Consider the following 17,184-nt stretch of genomic DNA (forward strand, 5'->3'; position numbering starts at 1 on the left):
ACAGTCAATTAATGTTTGATGAAGGGAGAGAAGCATAAAATGGGGTAAAAATAGCCTCTTCAACAAATGGTGTTGTGAGGTCTGGAGAGTTACATGTAAAAAAAAGAAACTGGTGAATAAACTTACACCAAACTTACACCAAAAATAAATTCAAGGTGAATAAGATATAAATAGAAGTTTTAACACCATAAAATCCTAAAGAAAACAGGTTTCCATTGGCAGGAAAACCTCAGACATTCCATTCAGCAACATCTTCCTGGATATGTCCCCTAAAGCATGGGACATAAAGAAATGGGACCTCATCAAATTCAAAAGCTTCTGCATGATGAAAGAAAACAGCATTAAAATGAAAAGAGAGCCAACCATATGGGAAAACATATTTGCCAATGACACATTGGACAAGGGCTTGATCTCCAAAATATATAGAACTCATGTGACTCTACTCCAGGAAAACAAAAACCCAATTATAAAATGGGCAAAAGACTTGAACAAACACATCTCCAAGCAGGACATACAGAGGGCCCAGAGACACATGAAAAGATGCTCAGCATTGCTAGCCATCAGAGAGATGCAAATTAAAACCACAATGAGCCATGGCTGGTGTGGCTCAGTGGATTGAGTACTGGCTTGTGAACCAAAGTGTCACTGGTTTGATTCCTGGTCAGGGCGCATGCCTGGGTTGCAGGCCTGGTCCCCAGTGTGGGGCATGTGAGAGGCAACTACACATTGATGTTCCTCTCTCCCTCTCTCTTTCTTTTCCCCTCTCTCTAAAAATAAATAAATAAAATATTAAAAAACACAATGAGATATCACCTCACATCAGTCAGAATGTCCAACAAAAAAATCAACAAACAAGTGTTGGAGAAGATGCAGAGAAAAGGGAACCCAAGTACACTATTGGTGGGAAGGCAGACTGGTGCAGCCACTGTGGAAAACAGTATGGAATTTCTTCAGAAAACTGAAAATGGAACTGCCTTTCAACCTAGCAATCTTGCTGCTGGCATTATACCCTAAGAGCCCTGAAACACCAAACCAAAAGAACCTATATACCCCAATGTTCATAGCTGCACAATTGACAATAGCCAAGTGCTGGAAGCAACCTAAGTGCCCATCAACAAATGAGAAGATCACAAAACTGTCATACATTTCCACAATGGAATTCTACTCAGCAGAGGGAAGGAAGGAGTTTATACCCTTTGAGACAGCATGGGTGGAACTGGAGAACATTATGCTAAGTGAAATAAGCCAGGCAATGAGGAACAAATACCATATAATCCCACCTTTAACTGGAACATAATCAACAAAAGAAAAAAAGCAAACAAAATATAACCAGGATCTTTGAAATTAAGAACAATCTAACAATAGCCAGAGAGCAGGGCAGGGGACAGAGGGAAGCAGGGTTTTCAGGAACTACTGTAAAGGACACATGGACAAAACTAAGGGGCAGGGTAGAAGCAAGGGAGGGAGGTGGGTTTGGAGGGAGTGAGGGGAGGGTGGGGAGAAAATGCAGACAACAGTAATTGAATAACAATAAAATTATTTAAATTCAAAAGAAAGAAAGATTTAGCTTGAAGCAAAAGTAAAGATATGATGTAAAATGTATGTTACATAGAGTCTCATAAAATTTCTCAACTGAATGGCTGACAACATTGCACTGGAGCTGGAGAAGATCTATGTTGGAAGGACTAAGTGTAAACCATCAGAATTCTAGTGTAGGACTCTATCTCTCTCTCTGATGAAAATACAAATGGATCTGAAAGTGTGTTACCATAGACAGTCAGTAGGAGCACCAGGGAGTCTCCTCCATTGGCCAATATGGCAACTAAGGGTGGTTCTTACACCAAGAATGCTAAGAGCTAGAAATATAAACGAGTAGGACCTGGGCACCCCCCCAAACTAGCAAGATAATTAAACAGAAAAATAAGCCCTCCCTTCCCTATGCCTGTAAGAACTGCAGGTCAGAGCAGGAAGTGGAGATAGTCTTTGAGCCCAGGGCCCACAATTCTCCCAGGCTGCTGAAAATCTAAATAAAACCACTTCTCTTCAGTAGTTTGGCTCTTGGTTTGACTGGTCTTGGACATCCGTTTGTTTGGTTATTAGTGAACCCTGGACTTCAGTAAAAAAGAGAAAACTGTAGATTTAAGAAACAGTCATAAAAAAAAGAAAGGATAGTGTTAAACAAATTCTTAATTACATGAAAAACTTCCTACTAAACAATAACTTTAGGAATTATATTTTATAATAGTTCTAAGAATAATTTGTCTTTCTTTTTAAAAGTATGAATAATTTGATTTATATAGAAACATCTTCAGCCCTAGCTGGTGTGGCTCAGTGGTTTGAGTAGTGGCCTGTAGACTGGAAGGTCAGTGGTTTGATTCCCAGTCAGGGCACTGAAAGGTTTTCTTAGACTCCGCCAAGAAAGAAATGCCATTCAACCACAAAGTTAGGCAGTAAAGAGCTTTACTGGGGTTTGTGCACCCGGGTGAGGTTCTCCAGTCTGCAAAGTGGGGCCAAAGAAGTTTCCCCCAAGCAAGGAATGTGGTGGGGTTTTATTTTGGTTGGCTTTCTTTGTGGGAGCTGGTCCTCTTCGAAAAAAGCAGCAATATATCATTGGTGGTTCTCCTCGGGCTCAGATTCCTATGCGGATATCCGTTTTGGCAAAGCCTGTCACTTTGGCTCCCTGATTTGGTGTCAGCCATCTTTTCTGGGTTGTAGTTCAGTGGCCATTTTGTCCTACCCCACCCATCCTGACAGGTACGTGCCTGGATTGTGTGCCAGGTCCCCAGCTGGGGTGTGAGAGAGGCAACCAATCACTGTTGTTGTTTTTTTTAATCTTCAAATTACCTTTTTGTTTCTACTTTTTTCTTCTTTTTCTTAATTTAAGTATAGTTGGTATACAACCTTATTCAGTTGTATTACTTGTGTACAATACAGGATTTAACATGTTTCTGCCTCACAGTGTGATCACCCCATTAACTCTAGTAATCATCTGTCACCATGCAAACTTATCAGAATATTGTTGACTATATTCTCCTTCACCTTTAGCATACATCTTCCTACTTCCTCCCCTCTGGCAACATTTCCTTTGGTCTCTGTTTCTAAAACTGTTTTTGGTTTTAGTTTTGTTTATTTTGTTTTTTTAGATTCCACATACAAATGAAATCATAAGGTACTTGTCTTTCTCTTTCTGACTTATTTCACTTAGCATAAATACCTCTAGGTCTATCCATGTTGACATAAATGGCAATATTTCATTTGTGTCATTTCCTTTTTTTTCATTTCCTTTTTATTGCTGTGTAATATTCCATTATATGTATGCATATATATAATATTTATATAATATATATAATATTTTCTTTATTCAATTATCTATTTATGGACACCTAAATTGTTTCCATATCTTATCTATTGCAAATAATGCTGAAATTAACATAGGGTTGAATATATCTCTTTAAGTTAGTGTTTTCATTTTCTTCAGATTAAATACCCAGAAATGGAATTGCTGGATCTTATAGTAGAGCTATTTTTAGTTTTCTTTTTTTTTTTAAATCTCCACTGTTTTTATAGTGCTACATCAACTTACAGTTCCACCAAACAGTGGATAAAATTCACAAGAACAACATCCTTTTACTGGGAGAACTATAAAACAACTTCTGATCAAGTTTTATAATGGTCACACTTAAAAGACACTGCATGCATTAAATATATTTTTAGTATAGTGGTTTCGTATTTTCCAATAGAATAAGTTTAAGCCTCATTTTCTAAGTTACAATTACATTTAATTTTTCTTTCACTATTATTCAACAAATATTACCTATAAATACACCAATAATAAATTTATCCCTGATTGCTCACTATAATACAGCATTTTTAAAGTTCTTCTTCTGATCTGAATTATATTTACATGGAAAAAACTTAGAGTAGGTACAATTTTTTCTTTTTTACTCACAAAGGATAACAGAAACTACTTTTAAACAGCCACAATTATCCATAGCCAAATTGTTATTGCCTTCATTTTTATGATTTGTTTTTCCATTCCTCTTTTTGTTGTAATATTTATGATAAATATATTCTTTGTCTTTACCATGCTTTTCTTCTCCTCTCCCTCCTCTTCTACCTATGTACTCTACATTTTTCCTTTCTCATCCTTTTTCTTCTGCTTCCCTTCTCCTTTTTCTTTTTGTTATGCTTCACATTGTATAATACTTATTATATTGCAGTATAGAATTAAAATCCTAACATTATTGGGTCTTCCAGTTATTAACTTGATATATTTTCCACTCTATATTTTCTCAGGAAATATTTTGTGGTACTCATTATAGAGGTCTTGCATGTATTTTGCTTACTGTATGTTTAAGTTCTAATGCTATTGTAAATCACAACTTAATTTCATTTCCCAACTCTTACTTGATGTTATATAAAAGTAATTTGTTTATATTTATTGTATACTGTCATTTTGTTACATTTACTTATTAATTCCATTAGTTTTAGTGCTTTTACATATAATCTAGACATCTATAAATAATGACAATTGGTTTTTCACATCATTTATGTCATTTATTTCTTTATTTGACTTTAATACAGTTAACTTCTAATACAATTTTGAATAAAAGTGGTAAGTGGATATTTTTGACTAGCTCCTCATTTCAAGAGAAGAATGCATTATATTCATCAATGATTTTTAGATTGAACAAGTTTCAATCTAGTTTTCATTTTCTGAGAATTACAATAATAAATTTTATCAGGTTTTCTCTGCATCATTGAAATTATCAGGGGAATTCCTTTCTTATGCTGTTCATGTGTTTGATTACATTTACTGAATGTTGAAACAACCTGGTATTGCTGAGATAAAATGCTCTTCATTACATTATCTCATATATTTTTTATTGTTGGATTTTATTTGAAAATATTTTGAAAAGGAATTTTGTGTCCATGTTCAGAAAGATCATATACTTATCATCTTTTTCAATTTTATTGTCTGACTCAAGATTAAGTAATGAAAGTTTGTATAAAATCAGGAATACTTATATTTTAAATGCTTAACAGAATTAGCCAGTAAAGTGTCTTAGCCTGGAAGAAGGATTGCATTAAAAATTCAATTAATTTGATAAATGTGATTACTTTAACTTTATAGTTTTTCTTATGTCAATTACAGAAAGTTACTTTTAAGAAGTTTATCTATTTCATATATTTTTATATATATTCCCATAAATTGTTAACAATTTTTGTTACACTTTGTGTATGAAACGTCCACATAGATGTCTTCTTTCTTTTTTAGTGATCTTTATTGCATTTTTCCATTGCTATTTAATCCCCATATAGCACTCCTCTGGACTGTAACACTTTTGTCCATGTCCATGGGTCCTTTTTCCTTTTATTCAATCCCTTCACCCCCTACTTTCCTACTACCTGTCATCCTGCTTTCTAGCTGTAAGTCTGTCTCTATTTTACTCTGTTTTCCCCATTCAGAATATTCGGCTCATGCTAACACATTGTTAGCAGTTCACCCTTAGCTCTTACACCACCTTTTCAAAGAGACTTCCCTTGTTATTTTTTCTATTGCCACCCTAAGTGCTTTAAAAATGTTTCTGAGTTAACAATTACTTTATTATTTTATTAATTCATTTGCCTCCACTCTCTCTTTCTGCCCTGTCCTCTCTATTTAGAATTTAAGCTATTTGGAACAAAAATCAGGTCCAGTTTATTCACTATTGTACTTATAGCAAAGTTACATAGAATGTAGCTTACGTAAACACATATTTGTTGAATTAACTAATTAAAAGACAGACATTCAACAAAGGTTTCGTATTTGCTTAGCCCTGAACTAAAACAATAAAAGTATCACAAAAAGCTGTTGATAAAATGACAATAGAGATAAATATAACAGTTGAAAATACTAACTTAACCTATAAAAAAGTAGAAATAAGACAAGCAGGAAAAAAGAACATATGGGATAAATACGAAACAAGTACAGGAATAAAGCTAAATGCAAAGCTATCAATAATAACATTAGTATAAATTAACTAAACATTTAAATCAGAGATTCTCAGACTGGATATAAATCAAGATCCAGTTTATAGTCTAAATATAAAACCACAAATAACCTAAAAATAGAGAGTAGAACATATTCTTTTTTGTTTTGTTTTTGTAATGATTTTTATTGTGTTTTTCCCATTGCCATTTAATCCCCTTATACTTCCTTTCTCCCCCAATTGTCGCACTGTTGTCCACGCCCCAATACCTGTCAGCCTGTTGGGGAAAAGGTTAATATCCAAAATTTATAAAGAAGTTATACAACTCAAAACCAAAATAACGAACAATCTGATTAAAAAGTGGGCAAAAGATCTGAATAGACACTTCTCTAACAAAAACATAAGGATAATCAATATACATATAAAATGTGTTCAACATCACTAATCATCAGAAAAATGCAAATTAAAACCATAATGATGCCCTGGCTGGTGTAGCTCAGTGGATTGAGTGCGGGCCTGTGAACAACATGATCGTGGTTCGATTCCCAGTCAGGGCACATGCCTGGGTTGCAGGCCAGTTCCCAGCAGGGGACTCACGAGAGGCAACCATACATTGATATTTCTCTTCTTCTCTCCTTCCCTTCCCCTCTAAAGATAAATAAATAAAATATTTAAAAAAATTCTATAATATTCAGCTTTCTGCTGGTAAGCCAACTCTCTGAATAAAATCTAAAAAAAAAAAAACATAATGAGATAACATCTCACACTGGTCAGAATGGCTGTCATCAATAAATCAACAAACAAGTATTGGCAAGGATGCAGAGAAAAGTGAACCCTAATGCTCTGTGCACTGTTAATGGAAATACAGGCTGGTGAAGCCACTGTGGAAAGCGGTATGGAGACTCTTCAAAAAAGGTAAAATGGAACTGCCTTATGACCTAGTGTTGCACTTCTGGGAATATATCCAAAGAAACACAAAACACTGATTTGCACCCTATGTTCACCACAGTGTTATTTGCAATAGCTATGATTTGAAAGCAGCCCAAGGGTCCATCAGTAGATAAGTGGATAAAAAAGCAGTAGTACATTTTCACAATGGAATACTACTCAATTATAAAAAAGAAGAAAGTTTTACCATTAGTGATGGCATGGATGAACCTGAAAAATATCATTCTAAGTTAAATAAGCCAGTCACAGAAAGGCAAATACCATATAATTTCACTCATGTGGAATCTAATGAACAACATAAACTAACAAACAAAATAGAAACAGACTCATAGACAGAGAACAAACTGACAGGTATCTGAGGGTGCTTGTGGGGCTGAGTGAAAGAGGTAAAGGGATTAAGTAAATAAAAAGAAAGAAAGAATCATGGATACATGATTCTACAGTATGACAACTGCCAGAGTGAAGGGCAATGAGAGAGGCAGAAGAAGGTAAATGATGATAAATAGCGATGGAAGGAGACTTGACTTCAGGTGATGAATACACAGTACGATATGATGCATTGTAGACTTGTATACTTGAAACCTACATAATTTTTAATCCATGTCACCAAAAGAAAGAAAGGAAGGAAGGAAGGAAGAATTCTGCTGATAACAGTATTGCTGCCAGATATTTGCAGCTTTGTCTCTCAGATCACATGCACAAAGTTTCTTCTCCAGGGTATGATACTACACAGCAGAATACTAAAATGTAAGTATGCACAAGTTTAAATTTACTAGATAATACCAAATCTTCTTCTCAATTATTTTTACTCCTACCAGAAATGTAAGAATTCCACAGCTCCACATCCTTGCCTTTAGTTGATACTGATTTTTTAAAAATTATCATGTTATATATGAGATAGAGTCTCATGAATTCAACTGCGTTTTTTTCTGATCGCTATTGAAACTTGGCACCTTGCTTTATGTTTATTGGCCATTTTTGTTTTCTGTTTTGTGAAATACCTTGTTGTATGTCATCTATTTTGTTCATTGATTTCTATGTATGACTTTGTTAATTCATGCATATGTATTTATACACTTGTACATCTTTGTTGGCTACCCTGACCCTTTGCACCATAGCCATGCTGCCCCTGCAAGGAAAAGGAAGAAAAGAGAAAAGAAGAAAAAGGAATGAGAAGGATGCCCATGTAAGTTGTAACAGTATGTCATGGCCTGCAGAAAACCTGCTAGAATTTTCATTAGAATTACATTGAATCTATAGACCAGTGTGGGGAGAATAAGTATTTCTACAGCATTGACTTTTCCAGTGAAGAACATGTTTCTGTCACTAAATTCTAGTTTTTAATGTGTTTCCCCATTTGTCTGTGGTTTTCTACAGAACTAGGATAGAGGATTATCTCCCTAGGTTCATTATGAAGTAGATTAGATTATCCAATATTCTAGCTTTGAAGTACCCTTGATTGTGATGCATTACCTTTCATTTTATATCACTGATAAGTGTTAACTATGTTTTATGTGGGCTTTTACTCTATACTCATGAATGAGATTGGCTAATGCTTTTTAAAAACAGTTTTATTGAAATGTAATCCACATATTGCATAACTCACTCATTTAAAGTATATGAGTCAGTGGGTTTAATATATTAGCTGAGCCACTCCAGCTAATATTTTTAGAACATTTTTTGTCACCCCAAAAGGAAACTAGATACTCATTAGCAGTCTCTCCCCTTCTCTAGCCCCTTTCATTGACTAACAGATATGTAGAGGAAACCCCATATACTTTTGTCAATATACACAGGAAGAAATTCATAATGTTAATCTATGCTCTTAAAGCAAATCCTCTAAAAAACTAATCACCATCATCATTATGAGGAAATATTGTAATTTTGTCTACTAATCTGTCTCTGACCTTAATGTCAAATATGGAAATGACTTGACTGAATTACATTCAGATTAAATGAACATGAAGGCCTAATATAAGAAAAACCCTTTATGTTTTGATGCTGCTTTTGCCATATAAAAACATAACACATTTTGTGCTGTAAATCATCTTTTTAACAATGCTTATATTTTAAAATACAAAAAATAAGTGATAAAATCTGTCAAAAACTCATATGAGAAAAAAGTTATAAAATAGGGAGTAAATGATAATGTTTCCCTTACTAAAAATAATTGTCTCTTTCTCACTTTTTTATTTAAAAAATGTAATTAGCTGATTGTCTTGTCAAAATAGCACTATCTAAAAATCCATTGAGTCTATTCTAAGAACTTTGGAACACCAATCCCAAAGAACCTATGCACACCAATGTTCATAGCAGCACAATTTACAATAGCCAAGAGTTGGAAGCAACCTAGGTGCCCATCAGTAAATGAATGGATCCAAAAACTATGGTACATTTACATAATGGAAGTCTATGCAGCAGAAAGAAAGAAGGAGCTACTACCCTTTGCAACGGCATGGATGGGACTGGAAAGCATTATGTTGAGTGAAATAAGGTGATGAAAGACAAATACCATATGATCTCCCCTTTAATAGGAAGCTAAACAACAAAACAAACAAGCAAGCAAAATATAACTAAAGACACTGAAGTATAGAATGGGCTGACAGGGACCAGAGGAGAGAGGGGAGAGAATTTCGGGGAAAAAGGGGAAGGATTCACAGGAACAAGTACAAAGGACAGATGGACAAAAACTAAGGGGGGTGGAAATGGGAGGGAGGTGGGGAGCACTAGGGGGGTGGGTGGGCTGGGATGGGAGTAAAAGACAGAAAACAGTACTTGAACAATAATTAAATTAAAAAAGGAAAAAATTAATAAATGTCATATGGATAAGCTTCAAAAAATAAAATAAAAAATAAAAATCCATTGAATAATAAGAAAATATTTCAATCTTCAGCACATTTTCTTCTTGTGCTTTACTAATAAAAAACACTATATAGTTTTGACCAATCTCGTGTCTACTTGAGAAATCACTACTGACCACCTATTAATTGCTAGGAATTCTGTTGAATCTTAGAAATTAAAAAACGTACCCAACATGGTACCTGCTCTCCAAGGGCTCACTCTAAATGGCAATAAGCAATAATAAAAGTATTAAAATAAATTCTGTAAATAGAAGTACATACAACGAAGAGTGAGACACATGCAGAAGTTTTTAATTTTGTCTGAGAAGTTTGTAAAAGTGTTCACGGAATGATGAAAGTGATATGTCAACCCAAGTAGGAGCACTCTAGGGGATCAAAGAAAAAGAAATGTCCACCAGAAGAAATAGCCTGTAGAAAAGAAATCAGCTAGAAATTTGTCAACTGGTCTTTTACATTACAAAATCTTTAACTACAATAACACTTCCTAACTAAAAATCAGATCTGGTTAGCTTTTTCACTTAATCACTTTTTTCTATATGTCTGTAATTCAACTCTATCAACACATTTAATGCTGCCCTTTACTCCTAACTCATCAGTCTTTAATGCCTGATTTACCTGAAAATGAATTAAACTCACAAAAATGTTTCATGTTTTCAGTGTCAAAATTTTTCATTATTTTAAAATTTTGACTTCTGATGATATTTAATGTTGTCTGTACGTCATAAATTTTATTTTTATAAATTTTATTTTTATTGATATTACAATCCATATGCTTGGTTAATTTCATTTTACAATTGCCTGTGATAGTTTATAAATATAAATGAAACTTACCTGTTGTTGCAGACTGAGCTCTCTATAAATTAGACTGCACACATTTAAATTAAATGCAGCACATTTATTAGTGAATGCTCTAAAATCAACACTCAAAAGTGAGGGTGGAGGCAAACTTTGGTAGAGAAAGAAGTTAAACTGTGATTCAGACACAACAAAGACCTCAGCAAATCCCAGAGTGAGCTTTGAAAGTGGAATGGCTCTTCAGGGTTAGTGTGAGGAGGGGGAAGAAGGTCAAACTTCTATACTCTTGCATCAACCAATCCTTGGATGTAAGCTACTTCTGGAAAGAGGCATGGCAATGGTTGAAGTGGCTTTCAAATGAAGGTAATTCCCAAAGATGTCTGCCAGCTGCTCTCCAGCAACTAATGGAGTTAAGTCCTTCAATCTGGAGTATTGACTACATTACAGGGCTGGATAAAAGTAGGTTTACAGTTGTGAGTACACGAAACATGGAGTTTATTCTTGTTTTATTATTTATTTAATTATTGTATTATTTGTCTGTATTATTTGTCTTATTATTGTTATTTCATATCTTTACTTATGATTTATCTTTTAAGTAATGATGGCTGGTAATTTAACAAACACCAGTAAGCCTACTTTGCCCACGTCTGTATAAGCCTCGTGCCTGTCAGGTGCACATCTTCCTAGCAATTTAGGTAGCAGCTCCCCCATGATTGTGCTGAGCCACTTTTCTGTAAGAAAATTAAAAGGGGGAGGTGAGCAGAACAAACTAGATGGCCCAGCAATGAAGCTGGACTTGAGACCATAATGAAGAATTATCTCATTCGTTTAGAGTCTAACCTAGAGTCTCCTCACCTTCAGCTGGACCTCTGCCCTCTCAATGGCTTGCACGGTGGCTTGATCCAGATATTCATTTCTGGGCTTGGACCCTTTAATCACCAAGCTCTTCGCAAGATTTGAAACAGTAACTTCCAAGTAAGTAAAATATTGGTTTACTAAGAAATTGAGGAAATGTAGTGGGCATTGAGTGTTTGTGTATAGATAAGGTTTGAAACTAAAAAAATTATATTGAAAAAATGTGATATAAAAAATACTTCCAAACTCTGGAGAAACTGTGGAGAAAAATACCACATAAATTGGCTGCCATATTTGAGTGTTGTTACTGAAGGACAGACCATGGGGAAGAAGGGAATGGTAGGGTGGAGGACTACAGGTTTGCAATAAAACCTTTAAGCATAACCGTGTTTTTAAAAAATTATTTATTTATTTTTAGACAGAGGGGAATGGAGGGAGAAAGAGAGGTAGAGAAACATCAATGTGTGGTTGCCTCTCCCACACCCCCTACTAGGGACCTGGCCCACAATCCAGGCATGTGCCCTGACTGGGAATCAAACCAGCAACCCTTTGACTCTCAGGCCAGTACTCAATCCACTGAGCTACAACAGCCAAGGCATAATTGTGTTTTTGAATGATGTACACATATTACCCTGATAAAAGTAAATATAAAATAAAAATTAGTAGAATTTTATAAAAATGACTGGTCCCCCTAATTTAAGAAATTTTACAAAGAAGTTTTAAATATAAACAGTGAATAACAGAACAGAAAACAATGAGGTTAAAAATTTATGTGCCAATTATATGCTTATACAATGTTGAAGGCAGCCAGAGTCATACATTTTCATTACTGTAACAAAACTATAAAGCAAGCAAAATTACATAATTAACCCACAAGTGTGCAAGTTTTCCCTTCAATCAGTGTCCAAGTCTACAATTATTTAGAAATGTGCTAATTAATTTATCTCTGGCCTCCAAACACCAGTATTACTGAACTCCGTGTAACATAAATTTAACTAAATGACCATACAACAGATATTAGCACTATTTCTACAATTATAAAATCACTTTTGAGCAACAATGAAGTATTCCATTTCAGTCTTTTTCTGAAATTTTATTTAGAAAGTTCAGTGAAACAACACGGTATCAGTTTAGAAATATTTCCATCTCACTATAATTTAACATTTAAAAAATCTAATAATTTTTGATTTTCAATGATAAAATTTATAAAAATAATTTTACATTTATAAAATGAATCATTATTTCACAATAAATTATTCATTTTTATTACTCGAAAAAAGTTTTGTGCTAAGTAAAGCAATAACTTTACCAACATTTGAAAATATCAGTTTCTTTCATCTAGCATTTTTGGAAATTAAGTAACAAAATATATTACAAATTCCCTGACCACAGTTATCAAAACAAATTGTTGGTAATAATTTGTAAAACATAACTGTTTAGTAAATATATGCAGATAAGTTAAAGGGCTTACTAATATAGATTTCTTGTATATTTTAAAGTTTTTTAATATCTTCTAAGAGCACAACAAAAAAGTAAGCAGAAATCTACAAACAATATTTATATTTATAAAAATCAAAACATGCTTATTCATGACAGAGATACCAAAGTAAGTTTCCAAGAAAAATGTAAGTTAAAAATAAAACCTTTTCTCGTTCTTTCTCAAAGATTTCACAGTTGCACAAAGCTGCCAGCTATTGAAAGAATTTATTGATTCTATTAAATCAGTCATAGCTTCTAAGTAATTATTTTCTATTTTCAGAGTTCCACTTCACGCTAAGAACCAGCAAATTAGTTAACATCTACTGAACTTTTTTATTTGTAGGGTAAGTGGGGATTATAAAATCATAATCTTAGAAATTTTGAAAGGCCCTGAAAAAATCATGTAAATCAGTCTCTTACAACTTGAGATAACTTCTTTATATTGTTAATAATTATTCAACCAGTTGTTCCCTGCTTCAGCTAATAAAGTATGAGAGAGAGAGTTCGATTGATTACTGGTTTACAAGGCAACCCATAGTTAATTGTTTATAAATAGACTCCAGCCCTACATGATATCAAATAGGTTAGGTCTCCAATGAACTGTACTCCTTGGTTCAGAATTAGATATTTAGTATATTTCTGGGTTGCTGGATTTTAAAAAATCTGATAGTTAATGATTTGAATTTGTTTTTTGTTTTCATGATAACCCAACTGGTGTAGCTTTTATTTTCTTTAATTGTTTAAAATATTTTTTCAGGGGTAAGACTCTTATTCAAAGTATAAAAGTGGTTTCTTATTAAGCTGCAACAATTTGACACTTATGGCTCACATGTAGATATGTGTTATAGGTAACATGACAGATAGTATTAGATCAGTAGTCAGTTGTACATATTTAAAAACCACAGTAAGAAGCCTACAGTTTTCATGTCACACCAAAAATATATTTCTTCCTATTTCATAAAAATAACTAGACCTGGGTTTAAATGTGGCTCTCCTGCTCTTTAGATTTATGAACTTTGGTTATATTACATAAACAATCTAAGTAATGGATTTCTTTATTTATAACAGGAAGATAATAATATCTCTCTTCAGGGTTGTCTGAGGACAAAATGAGGTAACACACATGTTACAGAAAGATGGCTAATCTGTCACCAAGTATTAGTCCCCCAGAGTTGTAGCTTTGGTTGACCTAGGCTTTCTTACTACTCCCCCAGGCTCCCTGCGAGCTGGATGTGGGCATGTGCCAAGTTCTAGTCCATGGAGGATGACTTCCGCATTGTTTTAGGACAGAGAAACAAACTTCTCTCTTGGTTGAGCCACTGTTTTAGGGCTTTCTTTTTCTAGTTTAGCCAGTGATCCATCTGCTAAAACTAACACCTTTTATCATATGATACACCTCCAAATATAGTCAAATTTCAAATAATATCCAGCCATCCTTGGAATGGCTATTTATATTTTTCTAAACTTAAAATAGGCATATTTAACTGCGGGCTGAAGACACTTCCAAACCACAGGATATCTGTAAGTGATCTTCAAAGATCTATACCTTATTCTATAGCAACTGCTGTATTTTTTTCTAATTTGCAAGTTTAAAATTTACTAAAAATTTGGTTCACTGTATATTAATCTGAGATTTCTGATCTAATATTTGCAGTCAAAAGAACACTTAGTTCTACTTGACATAACGGTGAAGCAGTTATTTACAGGTTTAAAATAATATTAAGGCCACAAGTGAAAGTAGTACATAAGATTAGACTGCTTAAGGTACACTGCTAAGAAAGCTGGAAAAATCATACAATATAAACACATCAAAACTCAAATAATACAGTGGTTGCAAGTGACAGTTTCAGACAATAGCAACAACAAACAAAATGAGTCTAAAAACAAGAAAATAGGTTACCATCTTACAACAGCACCGTGAAGAAGCCTTGGCTAAGACTTTGACAAAAGCACTATCCTGAGACATTTCAAGACCAGTAATTTTTCACATTTATTCAGTGCTGTTTAGAAGTAAACATTTCCTCACAATTGCTTTTGTTTGGAGAGAGACTGGTGTGAAATAACTGAAGCTTGATTTGCAGCTATTTTGTATTGTTCTTGTCCAGAGCCTTGTGGTGGGGAAGGGAGTGGGGTTTCGGGAGTTGCTAAAAAAGAATCAGAGAATTTTATGTGATAGCGACAATCACCCTGACCCATCACCCCATTAACGCCTGCATGACACCAATATGCATTATTTTACTTCGGATATGTTTTTAAAAGTTCATATATAAAGTAGTGGTTTATCTAATACATTATCAGCTCACTGACATACCAGTGGAGATTACCTCACCAGATAGATTATTAATGGACTAGATAATTGTTGAAAATCTTTAGAGTACTTTAAAGGTGTTTTCTGCTTTTCTTAATAGCATTTGTGAGCATTTCATTGTCTCCCACACCCAGCAGAAAAAAGATAATGAAAAGAATTAACAGAATGCTAGTGTTTTTTTCAAATATTAGATTACAATTGTCATAAACTTTTTGATATAAAATATACAGAGAAATCTATATTTAACTTGGATTCTACTAATTTAAACATATTTGATGACATAAAAAATAAATGTAAGGTACTTTTCAAGTAATTTCAAATCTATTTTGCAGTTAAGGCATTTGAAAAATACTGGCTTTGTCACTTCAAAATTACTCCATTATAATTGTGGAGCAAACCTAGTAATTAGAATAATTCATTGTCTATAGTAGTATTTCTTCCCATTACAAACATTAATCATATTGTAAAATAATCAAAGCTTTTCTATAATTTTAAAAACAAAGTATTTTATTATTCATATTTACTATTCTATATATTTAACAGAATAAAAAATATTTGCTGATCAGACTGAAGCATTGCAAACTTCATAGATTTTTTTTCCAAAACAGTTTTTTTTAATTCTAGGAAAACTTTAAAGGCATTTTCTACAATTCTAGGACAAAATTCTAGAATTTTGAGGATAGTCCATTTTTGCTTGGTTTTCTTAACTATGATAATTTTGGTATTATTAAGAATGGATTAGCAATGACTTAGAAACAGCAGTTTTAGATAGTTTGACAAAAGAATAAACAAATTACTTTAAAAATTATTTCTAGATATTTAGGATAGATTTGAAACTGCAGAGAGCTGCTCTAAAAGACCAAGACTATATGTACAAACTTAAATTTTTATGTTCACGTGTGTCTGATGTTTTGTTTTGGATAAAATATACACTATTCTAAATGAGCACAAGCAAATCTTTTCTTTAAATGATTCTTATTAAATATGTTGGAAGAGGTAAAAATATGACAAGTGTGATGATGAGATTCTAAAAAGATTAAGGTCAATAAACATGCTTTTAAACAACAGAAAAGTAACATTTAAAAAGTAAAAGATCCAACCACCAGCAGAATTGTTAAACTCTCTTGCCAGTTGATGACTATAATGCTTAATGTATTGTTAATGTGTTTTATTTTCTGACTGTATGAATAACTAATCTTTAAGATCAGTTTTTTTTAAGAGACACAACTCCCTGGTGTAATATTGGGCTTATCTCTCTCTGTTGTTGAAAACCTATTTCATGAAAATGGTAACATCCACTTTGTAAGGATGATCCCAAAATAATGTCTTTTAAGAACACTGGAAGCCTCAGGTTAAATGTTCCATAGTATTTTCAAAATTCGTATTTTTTTTCTAACAATTTCATTTCTGCCTCTGTCATATACTCAAACAACTTTGTGTTTCAGATGCATTTTACACATAGGTACACCAATGCTTGTAACTAAAAGGTAGATGTAAAAATGTGCATTTTTATGGCCTCTACTTTCTTTCCACTAGGTAGGAGTCAGGTAGTACTCACTGAATTGTTGCATTACATTGAATGTTTAGGTAAAATAACATCGTAACTAGTTATTAATGGCTATTGTAAATTCAGTAAGATTACAGGTATGCATAATAATTACATCACAATAACTCAAGGCATCTCAGTAAGGTAGCTGGCTTAGTGTTCAGAGACAATAGATCAAAGGTAAATCTGGGATTTACTAGTACAAATTTAGTGGCAATTAATTCTTAATATTTGGTCAGAGATTTTTATCTCCAGGAGAGTTCATAGAAATAGAATATGTGTTAGATCCATAATCATACCAGATTAACGTAGCCACTAACAACTCCTGGTATTTATATAGTCACTTCAGTTTCAAAGATTATCCTAAGCATCCCTCATGGTGCACAATTCTGATATGCATGAGTCTCAGTCATCAGTTAA

The 17,184-nt window shown here is 33.5% G+C and overlaps 1 protein-coding gene across 2 annotated transcripts in view; it reads right to left on the reverse strand.

Moving 5' to 3' along the window:
* Positions 1 to 13,592: 13,592 nt before the first annotated feature.
* HNF4G (hepatocyte nuclear factor 4 gamma) overlaps positions 13,593 to 17,184 on the reverse strand; it is a 133,526-nt gene continuing 129,934 nt past the window's right edge. For both annotated transcript variants that reach the window (XM_037068954.1, XM_037068953.1), the window contains exon 10: positions 13,593 to 15,054. In XM_037068954.1, the coding sequence (XP_036924849.1) occupies positions 14,933 to 15,054 (122 nt within the window). In that variant the 3' untranslated portion in view covers positions 13,593 to 14,932. The remainder of the gene's footprint in view (positions 15,055 to 17,184) is intronic.

This window comes from Sturnira hondurensis, unplaced genomic scaffold (assembly GCF_014824575.4).
Source record: "Sturnira hondurensis isolate 20B ecotype Veracruz unplaced genomic scaffold, ASM1482457v3 Scaffold0018292, whole genome shotgun sequence".
NCBI lineage: Eukaryota > Metazoa > Chordata > Mammalia > Chiroptera > Phyllostomidae > Sturnira > Sturnira hondurensis.